The 18,989-nt window shown below is 39.3% G+C and overlaps 1 protein-coding gene across 3 annotated transcripts in view; it reads left to right on the forward strand.

The window, feature by feature from the left end:
- The window catches only part of shq1 (SHQ1, H/ACA ribonucleoprotein assembly factor), a 215,566-nt gene extending 213,627 nt beyond the window's left edge, over positions 1 to 1,939 (forward strand). For all 3 annotated transcript variants that reach the window (XM_039771568.1, XM_039771567.1, XM_039771566.1), the window contains one exon: positions 702 to 1,939. In XM_039771568.1, the coding sequence (XP_039627502.1) occupies positions 702 to 1,377 (676 nt within the window). In that variant the 3' untranslated portion in view covers positions 1,378 to 1,939. The remainder of the gene's footprint in view (positions 1 to 701) is intronic.
- Positions 1,940 to 18,989: the final 17,050 nt, after the last annotated feature.

The following is an 18,989-nucleotide window of genomic DNA, read 5'->3' on the forward strand; positions in this document are numbered from 1 at the left end:
ATTGCATTAGGAGCATAAGACATTGTCAGACATGCATACAAGCATGTGGGGGCCATACAAACTACTGAGTACAATTTTTGAGTTGCTGCAGTGAAATTTTGGCGAAATGGACTATCCTGCCACATCATTTTTTCACTTTGATTTTCGAGGTGTCTTTGAATTCAGCCCTCTGGCATCCTTTCATTCCTAACACATTACCCAGTCTATGTCAATATAGATATCCAGCATGATTTTTTTTCCCATTGAGATCTAATGTGTTTTCAAAGTGTTCTTTTAATTTTTTGAGCGGTTTTTATACAGCATAACATTTTAAGCTGGTGTAGTATGTTTTTCATAACACACTTTTTTGTCATTTTTGCCCTTTCTTCAGCACAGGAGGGCTGCTATTTTAAGAATCCCAAGGTGTTGTAAAACCATGCATGCAACTCTCCAGAGTTGTCTTAGTTGTTCCCATTGATCCCTTCAGAGAGTGTATCTGCTCCTGTATTCTTGGTCATTTTTAAAGTGACTTGATTCTTTTCATATGGATGCATATTTTCTTTGGGTGTGAAATGTTCAAGTACTCATATATTCTGTTTCTCCAAATTGTGTGTTTTTTTTTTTTTTGGTTTTTTTTTTAACCTATCATTGACAAAAAGCTTGTACTGTTGCTGTTTTATCTTTTATACTTTACGTCTTAACCATCGTATTTCTCTCATCAGGTCAAAGAATATAATGAACCTTACTGATCTCCTACGTAACAGGAACATCAGAAAAGAACACTTAGAATTAGAACTGAAGGAACTGGAAAAAGCAGCACTATTGGTCCTAGAGGAGGAAGAAAGTGCGACTTTGCCAGATGCAAGCAAAACTGAAAAACAACAGAATCTAATATGTTGCAAGGACACTATTGGGTTTAGCAGTAAGTCTTCAAGAGAGACAGAAAGATTTCATCCAGAAAAAGAAAATTCAGTCAAATTAGCCTGCAGTTCAAAGAAAAATGAGGAAGAGTCTTTGGACAAATTATCAGGCAGGTCACAGGAAAATGCAACATCATTTGCAGTGAGTACTACTTCTCATACAAGTCAATCAATGGACCAAATAGCTCCTTCAAGACAAATCTTGTCTGATGAAGACAAAGACAAAATTATATCAGAATCCCTTAACAGAAAATTGGTTGAAGAACTTGGTGAGAAGTTAAATAGTATAGTGTCTATCTCTGAGGATTCTACACATTGCATTTCTGAGAGCTGTGCAGCAGAAGCAAAGGAAGAGTCCTTGGTTAATTTCAGCCTCACAAACCCTTCACTTACACAGAGACAGATTTTAGAGGTTTGCCCTAAAAGGGATCCACTACTGCTCTTAGTAGACACCACTAATGATAAAGAAGAATCATAGTATGTGGTATTAGTCCTTAATAAAACAAATATTCTTGTAACATTACGGTAAGAAGCATTATTGATCTCTGCATTTTTACATTATTACAGACTATAAAGAAATATATTTTTTAAATAAATGTGAATCTTTTTCTGCAGATTTAAATGTTTTCTGCTGTTTTAATTAAATATTACTGATACATTGGTTTAAAAGGTGTGTGGTGCTATTATCATCAGGTCATTAAGGCTCCTAAATGGACCAAAAGTTGTATGAATGTATGAACTACAAACACATTTCAGATAGTCTTCCTAAAAGACATCCCAAATTATTTCTGGAAAGATATTACAAAAAAAGAAATTAACTAAATGGAGTTCGAGAATGTCTCAAAGTTAAGTATATTATAACACTGCACAACATTTTTTTTTTTTTTTGCTTTCTGAAAAGTTTTTGCTGATTGTGAAAGGTACCTTACTGAGTATGCACAAATATAGTTTTTGTTTTACTGCATCACGTAGGAACTCTGAGGCATAGACATTTACAGTGGTTTGAAAAACTATTTGCCCCCTTCCTGATTTCTTATTCTTTTGTATGTTTGTCACACAAAATGTTTCTGATCATCAAACACATTTAACCATTAGTCAAATATAACACAAGTAAACACAAAATGCAGTTTTTAAATGATGGTTTTATTATTTAGGGAGAAAAAAATCCAAACCTACATGGCCCTGTGTGAAAAAGTAATTGCCCCCTGAACCTAATAACTGGTTGGGCCACCCTTAGCAGCAATAACTGCAATCAAGCATTTGCGATAACTTGCAATGAGTCTTTTACAGCGCTCTGGAGGAATTTTGGCCCACTCATCTTTGCAGAATTGTTGTAATTCAGCTTTATTTGAGGGTTTTCTAGCATGAACCGCCTTTTTAAGGTCATGCCATAGCATCTCAATTGGATTCAGGTCAGGACTAGGCCACTCCAAAATCTTCATTTTGTTTTTCTTCAGCCATTCAGAGGTGGATTTGCTGGTGTGTTTTGGGTCATTGTCCTGTTGCAGCACCCAAGATTGCTTCAGCTTGAGTTGACGAACAGATGGCCGGACATTCTCCTTCAGGATTTTTTGGTAGACAGTAGAATTCATGGTTCCATCTATCACAGCAAGCCTTCCAGGTCCTGAAGCAGCAAAACAACCCCAGACCATCACACTACCACCACCATATTTTACTGTTGGTATGATGTTCTTTTCTGAAATGCTGTGTTCCTTTTACGCCAGATGTAACGGACATTTGCCTTCCAAAAGTTCAACTTTTGTCTCATCAGTCCACAAGGTATTTTCCCAAAAGTCTTGGCAATCATTGAGATGTTTCTTAGCAAAATTGAGACGAGCCCTAATGTTCTTTTAGCTTAACAGTGGTTTGCATCTTGGAAATCTGCCATGCAGGCTGTTTTTGTCCAGTCTCTTTCTTATGGTGGAGTCGTGAACACTGATCTTAATTGAGGCAAGTGAGGCCTGCAGTTCTTTAGACGTTGTCCTGGGGTCTTTTGTGACCTCTCGGATGAGTCGCCTCTGCTCTTGGGGTAATTTTGGTTGGCCGGCCACACCTGGGAAGGTTCACCACTGTTCCATGTTTTTGCCATTTGTGGATGATGGCTCTCACTGTGGTTCGCTGGAGTCCCAAAGCTTTAGAAATGGCTTTATAACCTTTACCAGACTGATAGATCTCAATTACTTCTGTTCTCATTTGTTCCTGAATTTCTTTGGATCTTGGCATGATGTCTAGCTTTTGAGGTGCTTTTGGTCTACTTCTCTGTGTCAGGCAGCTCCTATTTAAGTGATTTCTTGATTGAAACAGGTGTGGCAGTAATCAGGCCTGGGGGTGGCTACGGAAATTGAACTCAGGTGTGATACACCACAGTTAGGTTATTTTTTAACAAGGGGGCAATTACTTTTTCTCACAGGGCCATGTAGGTTTGGATTTTTTTTCTCCCTAAATGATAAAAACCATCATTTAAAAACTGCATTGTGTGTTTACGTGTGTTATATTTGACTAATGGTTAAATGTGTTTGATGATCAGAAACATTTTGTGTGACAAACATGCAAAAGAATAAGAAATCAGGAAGGGGGCAAATAGTTTTTCACACCACTGTATATGTTTATTGACTAACGTATTTAGTCATGTTTATGTTTTGCATAAGCTATTAAATTCAACAGAATTAAAAGTGTTTTGCTCCTGATTTTCTTTTGTGTTCAATGTTTGGTACATCACGTTGCAGTGTCCAACAGTAGTCAGCAAGCATTGACAGATTCCAGTTGCCCTGGTATCGTTTCTCCATCATAGCAATGTCCTGGTGAAACCTTTCATCGTGTTTGTCACTGACAGCACCAAGATTTGCGGGAAGAAGTTCAAGTGTGAGTGGAGGAAATGAGTCTTGAGTGACATGTTGCACTTACCATTGACGAGTCAATGAAGAGACGCCACTCTTCCAGGTTGTGATCACAACCCAAGGCCGAGAACAATCCTTCAATTTCACAACAGAAACAGAGAATGTCGACTTGTGCAAAAAAATTGGTTATATCATGATGTCGGCCTCAAAACACAGAAATATTCGTACCTGGTGACAGCAAACACCATTCCTGCAGTCTCAACCCCAACAGCTCAGCTTTTGCTTTTGACAGACCCAAATCTCTGACCAAATTGTTCAATCTGGACCGTGTTATCAAATGTGGATCACCTGATGAGCACGGTTCAAAATCCGGGTCAGTGTCACTGTCAGTACCCTGCATTGCAGTTTCTTCATCTAGTTCGTCTAAGGTCCAATCCTCTGGTGGTTTTGGAATTGGAAGACTGTCGTCATGTGGCACGGGTCTCATTGCTGAAGGTAGATTAGGACATTCAATTGACTTCTTGTTTTTGGCAGAGAAACCAGACACAATAGTCAAACAGAAGTAACAGTCCGTCTAATGGTCTTTCTGTTCTCGCCATATCATCGGAATAACAAACAGCATCGTCTTTCGAGTGCCTCTGAGCCAGGCTCTCAGACTGACAGCACATGTCGCACAGCAAATGTGAGGCATCCGTTCCATGTCTTGATCACCAATTTTGCAGCCGAAATAAGCTTTCTTCACAAGAGTAGTCATCCAACGTCTCTGAGGCGCAAATATATATTCGCCAAAGGTATAGCAGAATGTATCGCGGCTGTTACGATATTGACAAGACATATCGCTTGACACCAAAACATCTATAGCATCAAGCTTACTTATTGTTATATTGCTACAGCTACGATACTTTACTATATTGATACTATGCGGTGCATCTGGAAAGTATTCACAGCGCATCACTTTTTCCACATTTTGTTATGTTACAGCCTTATTCCAAAATGGATTAAATTCATTTTTTTCCTCGGAATTCTACACACAACACCCCTGACAACATGTAAAAAGTTTATTTCAGGTTTTTGCAAATAATCACATGTACGTAAGTATTCACAGCCTTTGCTCAATACTTTGTCGATGCACCTTTGGCAGCAATTACAGCCTCAAGTCTTTTTGAATATGATGCCACAAGCTTGGCACACCTATCCTTGGCCAGTATCGCCCATTCCTCTTTGCAGCACCTCTCAAGCTCCATCAGGTTGGATGGGAAGCGTCGGTGCACAGCCATTTTAAGATCTCTCCAGAGATGTTCAATCGGATTCAAGTCTGGGCTCTGGCTGGGCCACTCAAGGACATTCACAGAGTTGTCCTGAAGCCATTCCTTTGATATCTTGGCTGTGTGCTTAGGGTCGTTGTCCTGCTGAAAGATGAACCGTCGCCCCAGTCTGAGGTCAAGAGCGATCTGGAGCAGGTTTTCATCCAGGATGTCTCTGTACATTGCTGCAGTCATCTTTCTCTTTATCCTGACTAGTCTCCCAGTTCTTGCTGCTGTAAAACATCCCCACAGCATGATGCTGCTACCACCATGCTTCACTATAGGGATGGTATTGACCTGGTGATGAGCGGTGCCTGGTTTCTTCCAAACGTGACGCCTGGCATTCACACCAAAGAGTTCAATCTTTGTCTCAGCAGACCAGAGAATTTTGTTTCTCATGGTCTGAGAGTCCTTCAGGTGTCTTTTGGCAACCTCCAGGCGGGCTGCCATGTGCCTTTTACTAAGGAGTGGCTTCCGTCTGGCCACTCTACCATACAGGCCTGATTGGTGGATTGCTGCAGAGATGGTTGTCCTTCTGGAAGGTTCTCCTCTTTCCACAGAGGACCTCTGGAGCTCTGACAGAGTGTCCATCGGGTTCTTGGTCAACTCCCTGACTAAGGCCCTTCTCCCCCGATCGCTCAGTTTAGATGGCCGGCTAGCCATCTCTAGGATGAGTCCTGGTGGTTTCGAACTTCTTCCACTTACGGATGATGGAGGCCACTGTGCTCATTGGGGCCTTCAAAGCAGCAGAACTTTTCCTGTAACCTTCCCCAGATTTGTGCCTCAAGACAATCCTGTCTTGGAGATCTACAGACAATTGCTTTGACTTCATGCTTGGTTTGTGCTCCGACATGAACTGTCAACTGTGGGATCTTATATAGACAGGTGTGTGCCTTTCCAAATCATGTCCAATCAACTGAATTTACCACAGGTGGACTCCAATTAAGCTGCAAAAACATCTCAAGGATGATCAGGGGAAACAAGATGCACCTGGGCTCAATTTGGAGCTTCATGGCAAAGGCTGTGAATACTTATGTACATATGCTTTCTCAGTTTTTTTATTTTTAATAAATTTACAAAAATCTCAGACTTTTTTCATGTCATTATGGGGTGTTGTGTGTAGAATTCTGAGGATAAAATGAATTTAATTCTTTTTGGAATAAGGCTGTAACATAACAAAATATGAAAAAAATGATGCGTTGTAAATACTTTCCGGATGCACTGTACATACACACTGACTCTCTATATAAACCAAATGAGCAGGATCGGTGTATGCAAGCCACCTTTATAGCATGCAGAGACAGCGTCAAACTTATACAGACCTGCCCAGGATATCAACTTCCACAGGACTGATTCCATGCCTGGACATGCCCAGGTTGCACAAACCGTTGTTGATAAGTCGCTTACGGGAGCGAAAATGTTTGGATACAAATATAAGGAAAAAATCATGACAAAACTGAAACGGTACGTGATGGGTAAATTTTGATGTGATATTCGTGATCAGCACCCAAAAATGTATATGAAACACGCAACAGTGTTCAAGAAACAAAAAACTTTGTTGTGCAGTGTAACCTTTCTTTATGGTGCCTAACTATCTGTGCAAAAGATTTTTGGGGTCTCAAAATTATTTTTAAAGCTAGTTATCTGGACACTAAATATTATATATAATTTTCAATAACAGAAACATTCAGTACAATAGAACATAATCACAATTTCTTGTGTTTTCCAAAAACTTACTGGTATCTTGTAAGATGGCTAGACCAACACATGTTGAGCCCCAAACTTTTACTTGAGGCACCTAAGACATTCTACATGTTTGTTAAATTCCACCAACACAGGTCAGCTAGTGTTGCACTTTAATAAATGCATTTTTTATAATAAGCATTAATGCTGGAATCCTTCTAAGAGAGGTTTGTGTATGGTTAAACTGTCATGCTTTGTTTTGACAGACATAAAATCATAGTTTTATACCAGTAAGGCCATAGTCAGCAAGAAGTAGCACACCAAATTGGATTTTCAAGTTGTGCTGGTGAAGCTATTAGAAACAAATTTGAAAACAAAGGACATGTGAAGACACAGTGGAAGATGCAAAAAAAAAAAAAAACCCTTATGAACAGTAATTCAACATTACTAGTTTCAGGGATAGAAGGAAATCCAGTTAAGTTTTTGCTCAACATCTTGCTCCAAAGTACTGTTTCAGCTGTGTGAAGCACATCTTAAAAGAAGTGCTTTTGTAGAGTATGTTGCAGTTAAAAACATTCTTGCAGAAAGGCAACCGACAGAAGACATTGCAATATGCAAAAGATCATTGAGCTTGGTGCAGCATTAAGTGGCAGAAGGGCCTATATAGAGAGGAATCCAGGTTTGATATTTTGGTTAATAAAAATGCAGGTGTGTAGCCAGAAAAGTTGGCAAGGCACAGGGGCTATCATGGCCTTGGCATTTCAATCAATGGCGTATTGGATCTAGTGAAAATCATTGGAAATTTGCAGAAAAATAGGAATAGATTTTGGTTCATCATGGATGGATGGATGTTGTACCTTTGGAAAAAAATGACATATTGGCAAACAAAATACTGACTTGTTTTGAAAACACTGCATTCTTGTTACTTTTATTTAATAATTAGAATTGTGCTTACTGTAAAGTTACATAGCATGTTCACAAAGCTAATACACGTGCTACTCGGATAACTTGCTTTAAAAAATTCCTTGAGTGGCCTAAAACATTTACAGAGCACTGGATGGACCCTCAGCATGTCATCCTGTGTACTCCTTGTACTTGATAATATAATATCACCCTTTCAACACAAGTTTGTATAACAAATCATGGTGTGCTCTGATTGGTGAATTGTCCTTTAATCCAAACATCTTGTCTCTAAGCCAATTTTTTGCCTTATTCCTCTTAATATCCACAAGACAAGATCTTTCCTTTCCAAGAATGCCAATTAAGTTTTCATTCATATTTTTGTTCTCTCCAGGTTCAACTACTGCAATTGTTTGCCTACAGGTTCCCCAGGCACTAATGTCTGACTCCTCCTAGTTGTTTATTTTATCACATGCTTACACCCACTCTTCTACTGTACACTCTAAACTTGCCTCCAATGGATGCAAGTATCCATTTTAAAATTTATGACCTGACCTATGAATGCACAGCTCTGCTGCTTACCATTCACACCTTGGACTCTCTCTATGTCTTTAAAATAAGTCTTTGTTCTGTTTCAATCTACTGGTTGTACTTCCTTTGTCTTTCAAGAAAAGCTCAGCATTTATGCTGTTACCTAGCTTTTGCTTCTAAGCTGTGGAACAAGGTTTTCATGACCAATCAAACTGTGTTCAGTCTACTGATGCTCTCCCACCTCTTTGAGGCACTGAGAAATTTCTGACTGATTAAGCTCCCTTCACCCTTCTGTCCTCTGAATATCTATTGCTTCTTTTGATTCTTATAAATGGTTGACTTCTTTTTTTCTTCTTCTTTTTTGTTTAATTGTTACATTATCTTCTAGGGGGTTAGTTGAGAGGCACTTTGCAGCAGTGGCTAATACATCTGCCCACTACTGTGAAACAATTTAAACAGGTTTGAAAATGTTAGATATAGAACTACATACAGTTTCTTATGGCTTGTAACTTTGTATTTTCTTTACAGTCACTCTGGTTTATATATGATTTTTAAGGTAATCTTGTCTAGAAATACCAGTAGAATGTATGAGTATTGAACTTGATAGCACTTATAAGAATATGCAACTTTAAGGCAATTACCAGATTGGACTATAAGACGACTTTTTCCCCAGAATTGGGGGAAAAGTCCCCAAGGCCTTATGGTCCGAATATAGCCTAAACATGTGCTGTAAAAAAAAAATTTTCAACTTGCCCGGCTCTGTGCTCCATTTCCGCCGCGGCAGCCCGCCCCGCTCACTGGAGTCAGGCGCTGCTGCTGCCCTGTGGTAGTAGTAGTACCGTACCTGCTTCCATGATCATTCCTGCTGGCTGCAATGCTCCATTCCGCCCCGCCCGCACACCACTGGAGTCAGGGGACTGGACTCTAACTGGTACAGTGTAGTGTATGGTGACGGTCCCTTCCTTGATCCTGCAGTCTGCATGCATCATCATTCATCGATTCCCATCCGCCTCAGCTGGTGTCCGCCCGCTTCCAGGATCGGAACCAGCCTGAGGCGCACATGTGACCTCCCTCCTGTGAGAACACAGTAGCGCCTCACGCTGGTTCCAATCCCAGAAGCGGGCGGACACCAGCTGAGGCAGGACAGGAGTTGCGAAGTCGAGCGCCACCACCGCACACACCAGTGAAATACGAATAGAGGTAAATGACAAGTGAAATGACTGAGTGAAGGTAAAAGCGCAAGAATATGCATACAAATAGAAACCCTAATACAATTAATCAAGACACGCCCCGTCCGGACAAACAGCGGTTCAAAAACGTTACAGTAATGTGTGCATGCCCATCTGCCATGCATCTTGACACCCTATACATCAAATGAAACTTCAAAGTCTCGTCTTTCCGATGATATAAACCATTTTGACACACAACAACCACAGCACTGACACTAAAGCCTTTTTTACAGAGAAGTACATACTTTTAAGAGTTGACTGTGCCTACCTTTGAAGACCCCTGCAAGTCAAACATCAATATTTCCGAGCAGTATTGATCCCATTGTGTCCGTAAGGCTCCAGCGAATATAATCCAGTAAAACGATTTAGGTCCAAAACACACGATATATTCTCAAAGGGACAAAACTCCAGAAAACGTTTCATAACTTGAGACCACCTAAGTAATTTTTTCACTTATATTGCTCATATTAGACGTAATTTGTTTCTGTCGGATAACCATGCTACCGCATGAAACACGGAAGTGTTAGCTTCGAAAGACACCTAAGTTGGCCAATTACGACGGGTCTGGGGTTGACTGGCACCTCGTATAGCCAACCAGTGTCACAGAAAGCTTGCAGGGTGACGTATAGCTCTGAACTCTGGTAGAATCTACCAGTTTGATTGGACACTGTGACTGACACTCAAAACTTACAGCCAATGAGCAGCCGAGCATTTTGATATGTAACTTGCCATACTAACTTGTAAAAAAAATCGGAGCTCGTGAAGGTGGCATTTGTGCCAGTCTGCAGAGTTGGTGCGTGGTTGTTTATTGTGATTTCGCCAAGTTTTTTTGCAGTTTAAATATGAATAAAAGTAGAAGTTTAAACGTAAATAAACGCTCGATTAAATAATAGATGCATGTACGCGTTGCAAAAGTATTCAACCGGCACCCGAGAGGAATAATGGGAGAGAGCGACGTGCCACGCTCTTGTGCTTTCTGCTTGCTAGTGATTGCTGCCATCAAGTGGCACATGGAAAAACGCTGAGCTGTGTTGTAACAGTTTGTAAAAGAAAATATATATATAGTTTGTGTGCATTTTATAAAAAAAGTAAAAATATAAATATATTTTTGGCCCATAACTTGTATTGACTATTTTACATAGAAATGTGTATTTTTATTGTTTTATTATGGAACATGAATTTCCATAACTAATAGAGTGACACTGTGTGTAGATATAGATTCCTTTAGGTGTAAGCTTTCAGTAGAGCCCTCATTGATATCTGTGGGTTGAAGCATTCAAAAGTTATTACACTTTTTCCATATGTTCCAAAATGTGGATAATGGTCCCTCTAAAAAGCCCCTGGGCATGCCCACATAAAAACTGGTGTAAAAATGTCATTTTACAGGTATTCTTTTCAAATTTGAAATTTGAGTAGTCAACAAGTTATTCTGTTGGTACATAGTGTGTTTCTGTCCCCACCTACCTACTGCAGCTTTATTTTCCTTTATTTTCATAAAAACTTAGGCGAGAACAAAAAAATTCATTTTTTTTTGTGAGTTCTAATGTGCATAACTTTTGATCAGTCACACCTACAGTGATTCTGACTACTAAGGGTGAAACTAGAGAATGTTACCTTTACAAAGAGACCAAACATGTGTTTATACTCCAGATAGTTCAATAACAGCAATGATTCTAATTTGGAGAGGTCGAATTACAAGCGATTTAGCAAAAATGACCCCGAATGATAATTAAAAATACAACTGAATATGCATAAATAGAAACCCTAATACAATTAAAAATACAACTGAGACAAATTCAGAACTAGTAGTGACAGACTGTCACAGTCTCAGTCAGCCTGAGCCTGGAACAAAATGACCATACATATCATGGCAAATAACACTGAACTTTGCTGACAGCTTTTAGCCTTGTGAGAGGCTGGAAAGTGTTTTACACTGTGGGACAGTACCGTAAATGTTATCGCTATGGTAAATCACAGAAAGTCTCTGCATACAGTATACGGGCAATATTGTGAACTATGGTACAGCTTGCCCCCCACTATACTGGTAACAGTGTTTAGGCCTGATAGTAATAAAATGTGTGTGTGTGGGGGGGGAGATATGAGAGCACTGGATGGAATGAGGGGGGATATGAGAGCACCTGATGGAATATGGGGAATTAAAAGACACCGTATTGGTATTACTGACAGTTCTTTAATTACGATTTTGAAGGTTTTGCAGAAATACTGTACCAGTACCACCTCCTCACTAAGATGTCCAAGCAGAAGAGATGCACATATAAAGTTGGTTTCAAACTGGAAGTTATAAAATATGCCAAGGAACATGGCAACAGAGCAGCAGAGAGACACTTTGGACCACCTCCCTCTGAAAAGATGATTAGAGAGTGGCGGAAACAGGAGGATTAGCTGCAAAAGTTGGACAAAAGTAAGCAAACTTTACGTGGGCATGCTGCAAAGTGGCCAGAGTTGGAGGTGGACATAAAGGAGTGGATCACACATCACCGTGAAAATGGCTTCTCAGTCTCCACAAAATGATCATGAATAAAGCCAGACTCATTGCTGTAGAAAAAGGAATTCAAGATTTCACTGGCTCACCATCATGGTGCTACAGATTCATGAAGCGATCTGGCCTTGCTATGCGCACCAAAACAAAATTGCTCAAAAATGCCCAACTAATACGAAGAAAAGATTTTGTCTTTTCACAAATTCGTCATTGATGCCAGAAAGAAGAATCAATTTGAACTAAGCCAGATTGGAAATATGGATGAAGTCCCGCTTACTTTTGATGTACCATCCAATAGAACAGTAGACCACAAAGGAGCAAAAACTATAACCGTTAAAACCTCAGGGCATGAGAAAACCCATTACACTCTTGTGTTGTCCTGCTGTGCAGATGGTACTAAATTGCCACCAATGCTCATCTTCAAAAGGAAAACTTTTCCAAAAGAAGCAATTCCTCGCGGAGTCGTGGTGCATGTCCATGACAAAGGATGGATGGACGAAAAGGGAATGAGGCTCTGGATTGAAAAGTATGGTCCAAATGTCCTGGTGGGCTTTTAAAAACCATCCTTGTTAGTGCTTGACCAGTTCAGAGCACATATCACGACACTACAAAAAAGAACTTTAAAGAAGTCAAAACTCATTTAGCTGTAATTCCCGGTGGTCTTACCAGCCAGCTGCAACCTCTGGACGTGTCCATCAACAAACCATTTAAAGTGTTTATGAGGGAAGAGTGGAACAAATGGATGGCTGCTGGTAATCATGATCTTACACCTACTGGAAGAATGAAAAGGCCCACTATTACCCAAGTTTGTGAGTGGGTGAAAACCTCATGGGACTCAGTTAAGGATGAGATCATTGTAGATTCCTTCAAAAAATGTGGCATCAGCAATGCCTTAGATGGGACTGAAGATGATATGTTATATGAAAATACCAGTACCAGCACCAGTAGTGACGAAAGTCCTGTTAGTGATTGTGAGGATCTGAGCTTTCTAGATTCTGACTCTAGCGATGAGGAGTTCTTGGGGTTCTCATAAAACAAGCAGAACCTAAAAGAGCGTAACTGTTCAACTTTATTCTATTTTATTACTGAAGTCTCTCGTTATTGTGTTTTACAGTAATTTTGTCTTTTGCTGACTGTATTTGTTAATAATGGTTCTAAATGCTGCTGTTCACTTTACAGGGTTGATTACATGTGTTTATGACTGTGATGTTGGGTTTTAATGCACATAAAATGTTTTAAGACATCAGAATCTTTTTTTTCTTCATTTCCCTTCTCTAAAAACTGGTGCGTCTTATGAAAAAAGACGAAAAATACGGTAGTTGATTCTTCCTTAACTTGCTTGTTTTCTTCTACTTCTGTATTTTAGTGGTATTTTTTCCTGTGTGGTAGGTAATTTGTTTTACATGGTTTCAATAATGCCACCAGTAACACACAAAATGGTGGATAAACTGTGTATTCTGGATTGAATGTTATAAAATATTAGATACTACTTTAACTGGGCTGATACCTTTAGTCAGTCTTTACTTTACATATATTCTTAGATGATGCAAACAAGGATATAATTCAAAATAAACAGTAAATACCAGCACTTGTAAATGCATATTACAGTTACATTCTAAGTGTACATAAATAAGAAATAACAGAATAGCACAGTGGAATAAGTGCTATTGTCTGAGTCCGAGATGATAGTGTGGTAGAATAGGAATCCAATCATAAGGATATGATTACAGTCAAAGGGACTAGTAAGAAGTCAAGCAAAAATGATACCTTTTATTGGCTAACTAAAAAGATTAGAATATGCAAGCTTTTTAGGCAACAGGTCCCTTTTTCAGGCAAGATGTAAAGAAGGGGCCTGAGTTGCCTCGAAAGCTTGCATGTTGTAATCTTTTTAGTAGCCAGTGAAAGCTGTCATTTTGCTTGCCTTCTCACTACATTCATAATGGCTACAACACCCTAGCACTACAGTCAAAGGGACTTAAATGCAAGATGCAAGGTTTGAGTCTTTAAGTGAGATTTCAACGAATCCAGCAATGGGAATTCATAAACAGACCTATGGAGCAGCAGCCTAAAAAACAGAACAAGTGCACACAATGATTTGCAAAGTAAATTATATTGTAGGCTTTGCTTTTTATCTGTTGCCTTTTACAAAACGTGTAGTTTCATGGGGCCATACTTGATTCTCAAATGAGAATGTCTAGCTCTGCGAGACTATAAAAAGTGTAACAGATTGGTTTGGCAGGATCTTCCCGCTCATGAATCCATTCTGGCTTTTATTTTCATACAGTGAATAGTGTCCAGTTCAGGGCGGTTTCTGTCTGATGCTACCAACTCCCAACAACCCATAATTCTGTCTATCAATCTATACAGTGCATTCAGAAAGTACTCAGACCCCTTTTTTTCACATTTTGTTTTGTTGCAGCCTTGTAATAAAATCATTTAAATTTGTTTCCCCATACGTCCTAGGAGTCTCGTATTCATAAGAGACTTTTTATTCTTTTAGTTACCCAAACAACTAGCGTCCTCTCCAGGGGCTTCATTTTTATGCTTGCACCTTGCAATTGTTCTTGTAAGTATAGTAACTTTGTATATTAGCTTTGTAAGGTGTCTTTGATTAAAGAGTCCGCCAAATAAAAAATAGATAGATAACAGTATCCTAATGCAGGCATTTTGTTTTGCTACTGATGGTACCAAAAAAGGTCTTACCCACTTCTGGCCCAATAATATGAAAATGGTTAAAAAAGGATGAATTGATAAAGTAATTAAAATAACTGATTTTGAAGTACAGCATTTTCTGAACCTCATTAATTCATTTCTATTTAGATAGTAAAAATAGAATAGTCACTAACCTAATTAAGCTTAACTTAAGTTACTAAGTCAGAGTCCAGTGTTGTGGTCAAATGGCCAGGGTAGGAAAGGGAAACAAACACCAGCCAATTAGAAACTGAAAAAAGTAAACCGCTAAGGCCAAAAAAGACTGCACAGTTCCGGGGCATTCTAATAAGCGTAAATGTGATAAAAATGATTCATTGTTGTTGTGATGTATTATTCAAAAAGATTTGCACAAGGTAGCAGCAATTATAAAGAGACATATTATCAGGAGACAGTCATGGTTATACAGTCAGGTGCCTAAGTATTTGGACAGTGACACAATTTTCATAATTTTGGCTCTGTATATGACCACAATCGATTTGTAAAAAGTAATCAAGATATGATTGAAGTGTAGACTTTCAGCTTTAATTCAAAGGATTTAACAAAAAATGTTGTATGAGCTGTTTAGAAAAGACTGACATTTTTATACATGGTTCCCCTATTTTCAGGGGCTCAAAAGTATTGGGACAAACTAACATAATCATAATGATCCTTTTCAGTTGAAAATCCTTCACAATCAATAACTGCTGAAGTCTGGAAACCATGGCCATCTCCAAGTGCTGGGTTTCCACCCTAGTGACGCTTTGCTAGGCCTTTTACTGCAGCTGTCTTTAGTTGCCGCATTTTCATTGGACGTTCCGCCTTTAGTTTTGTCCACAGCAAGTGAAATGCATGTCCAATTGGGTTAAGGTCAGTTGGTTGACTTGGCCACTGAAGAATATTCCACTTCTTTGTGTTTAAAATAATAATTTGAATACACAATGGGCGGTCGGAAAATCGAGAGTACACCTTATGAGAAGGATTTAGGAGTCATAGTGGACTCCAAGCTATCAACTTCCCAACAGTGTTCAGAAGCCATTAAGAAGGCTAACAGAATGTTAGGTTATATAGCACGATCTGTGGAGTACAAGTCCAAGGAGGTTATGCTCAACCTTTATAATGCACTGGTGAGGCCTCATCTTGAGTACTGTGTGCAGTTTGGTCTCCAGGCTACAAAAAGGACATAGCAGCACTAGAAAAGGTCCAGAGAAGAGCGACTAGGCTGATTCCAGGTCTACAGGGGTTGAATTATGAGGAAAGATTAAAAGAGCTGAGCCTTTACAGTTTAAGCAAAAGAAGATTAAGAGGTGACATGATTGAAGTGTTTAAAATTATGAAGGGAATTAGTACAGTGGATCGAGACTTGTATTTTAAAATGAGCTCATCAAGAACACGGGGACACAGTTGGAAACTTGTTAAGGGTAAATTTCGCACAAACATTAGGAAGTTTTTCTTTACACAAAGAACGATAGACACTTGGAATAAGTTACCAAGTAGTGTGGTAGACAGTAAGACGTTAGGGACTTTCAAAACTCGACTTGATGTTTTCTTGGAGGAAGCAAGTGGATAGGACTGGCGAGCTTTGTTGGGCTGAATGGCCTGTTCTCGTCTAGATTGTTCTAATTCTAATTCTAATTCTAAAAGCACTTGGTTTGCTTTCTCAGTATGTTTTGGCTCATTGTCCATCTGTACTGTGAAGCATCGTCCTATCAGTTTTGCAGCATTTGGCTGAATCTGAGCAGACATTATTGCCCTGTACACTTAAAAAATCATCCTGCTATTTCTGCCAGCAGTCATATCATCAATAAACACCAGCGAATGACTTCCACAGGCAGCCATGCATGTTCATGGAATAAAACTGCCTCCACCATGTGTCACAGATGATGTGATATTTATCGGATCTTGAGATGTTTCTTCCCTTCTCCAAACTCTTCTCTTTCCAACATCCTGGTATATATTGATTTTAGTTTCCTTTATCCAAAGAAAATTGTTCCAGGACTGGACCGGCTTCTAAAATGTTTTCTGGCACAGGCTAATATATCCTTATAATTGAGGTTTACCAGTGGTTTGCACCTTGTGGTAAACTCTGTCTTTACTTTCATTAAATCTTCTTTTGATTGTACATTTTGGCAATGATAGGTCTACCTCCTAGAGACTGTTTTTGGTTTGTCTAAATGTTGTTAAGAGGTTCATCTTGATGCTTTAACATACTGTGTTAAAAAACAGTCACTGGTGAATTCTAAAAACTCTTGTGCTCTGCTGTTTGCAGGGTTATCCCAGATAATATGCAGATCATTAAAAGCCCCATGACTATATCCCCGCTTTCTAATATTACTAAAAAGATGTGTGTTGAAATCACTGCCTGCATTGGGTGGTCTATAACACACTTCCAAAATGAGGCCTCTTTCACTAATGCTTTCCAAATGAAGCTACATGTTCTCATCAAGATGGAGCTCGTCGTCCAGCTTGCGTTTAAATTCTGTCTGACATAAACAGCAACCCCACCTCATTTTCTGTTCTGTCTATCCTTCCTAATACATATGTATCCCTCTATGTTATACTTATCCCTACCATTGTTATTTAGCCAGGTTTCCATTATTGCTATAACGTCAAAATTATTCTTCTGTATGTACAACTCTAACTCACTTATTTTATTTGTACTTGTACCATTAAAGTGAGCTATTCTTACATTTAAATGTTGGGTTAGAACTACTAGTATTGATTAAAAACACATCTAAAACATATCTATCATAAGATTTATGAATAAAATGATCAAGTGTATTGAGAAGCAAAAAATATTTGATTCTTAAATTATAGATTTAATGGCCTCATTTTTTTGCAGGAGAAAATTATTTCTATAGCATAACTGCAGCTGCAGTGCTGTAAATGGGTGTCCCCTTTAATATTAAATCCATATGCATGCAAAGCAAGAAAATGCAGCATTATGTGAGCCTAATACTTGTTTGAATAAATGTTTAATAGACACATAAGCCAGTTTTAACTCTGTATACAGCACTGGTGATCACTGTCCTTTCCAGGATAAAATGGTCCTGGCCACAGGTAAAGTGATGTAATAAATGGGCTTGTTAAGTGCAGCAAGTCTTAAAGTGTAAAAAAATGGGGAAAAAAGCACTTTGCAACAGAATAGACCCAAATAACAAAATAGGGTCAAATCTCCAGGATAAAGTCTGGGGAAAACAAGGATCCTGGAGATGACTGCAAGGGCAGTAGGGAGACATCCCTAGCGCTGCTCCACCACCTTCAGATGCTCTGGGATTAAAGGAGCAAAACATCAATTAAGGGTGTCTGCCAGCTGATGATCCTGGTGCCTATAAGGTGGTACTGTTGGAGGTGCATCAGGCAGAAATGCCCAGCAGGTGGTTCAAGCCATGGCCGGTGCCACCATTAAGGTGAATTAGGCATTTGTTTAGGGAGCACATCATAATGGGGAGGGGGTTTATGAACCCAACCGCATGGGTTAGCTACCGAGCTGTTGCTTGGCGCACTAATAAGCTTGGCCTAGGGCACAAAATAACCCAGCACCAGCGCTGGTTCCACATGTGCTCTTATTTAAAGTGTACAAGACATCCTGGTAAGGATAAAATTATTTTCCAGTGTAAAGGAAAACCAAACTGGGTGAATGTGATTAAAGACTTTCAAACCAACACGAAATAATTGAACTTAGGTTTCAAATAAATATAAGCTTTTAAATTGTGTTTTACGACTTCTCTTTTCAAGCTTTTACAGACTTTTAAGTCTTCGCAAATTTATAAAAGGCTATTAAGTACGTAGCCACGTTTTTATTCAACATGCCAAAACTACAGACGATACAAAATGTAGTGTGTAAGGATGAGCACATGGCAAGAGAACACGTTTCCATATTACAAGCAAATAACGCGGCTTTTCAGACGGAGCATGCGTTGAACGAAACGCCAATGAATACTGTTACCGACCAACACAAAACTGGAACAAAATGCGCGCCTCGTCCGTGTTGTTACGGTAATGCTGCTCTGAGACTTGAGCCCACTGGGATGCTGCGCAGGCGCGTTTAAATGCGATTAGTTCTAACCTCTTCGTGCTTGTTTACCAGTTTTCGTTCAGTTCTGAAGACTGTTTTGAACTGTAATCCGCGCATTAACTTGACGTAGGAATTGGCTTATTTGTATAGTGGCGCAGGGAATTTGATTTTCACAGGGTTCGGAGTTTTTACTACACGTACCTGTACGCAGTATTGAAACTGGAACTGGTAACCATTTCAAACACTTGGAATAACGAAATAATTTTGCGAAATAACGCACGGACACACACGCACTGCGCAAACAGTATATTCCTTAGTATACAATGTCTTAAATTAGCCTCGATCGGAAACCAAATGTGTGGCGAGGGCGTTAACAATGGGAGATCGCTACCTACTATGT

This window comes from Polypterus senegalus, chromosome 12 (genome assembly GCF_016835505.1).
Source record: "Polypterus senegalus isolate Bchr_013 chromosome 12, ASM1683550v1, whole genome shotgun sequence".
Classification (NCBI taxonomy): domain Eukaryota; kingdom Metazoa; phylum Chordata; class Cladistia; order Polypteriformes; family Polypteridae; genus Polypterus; species Polypterus senegalus.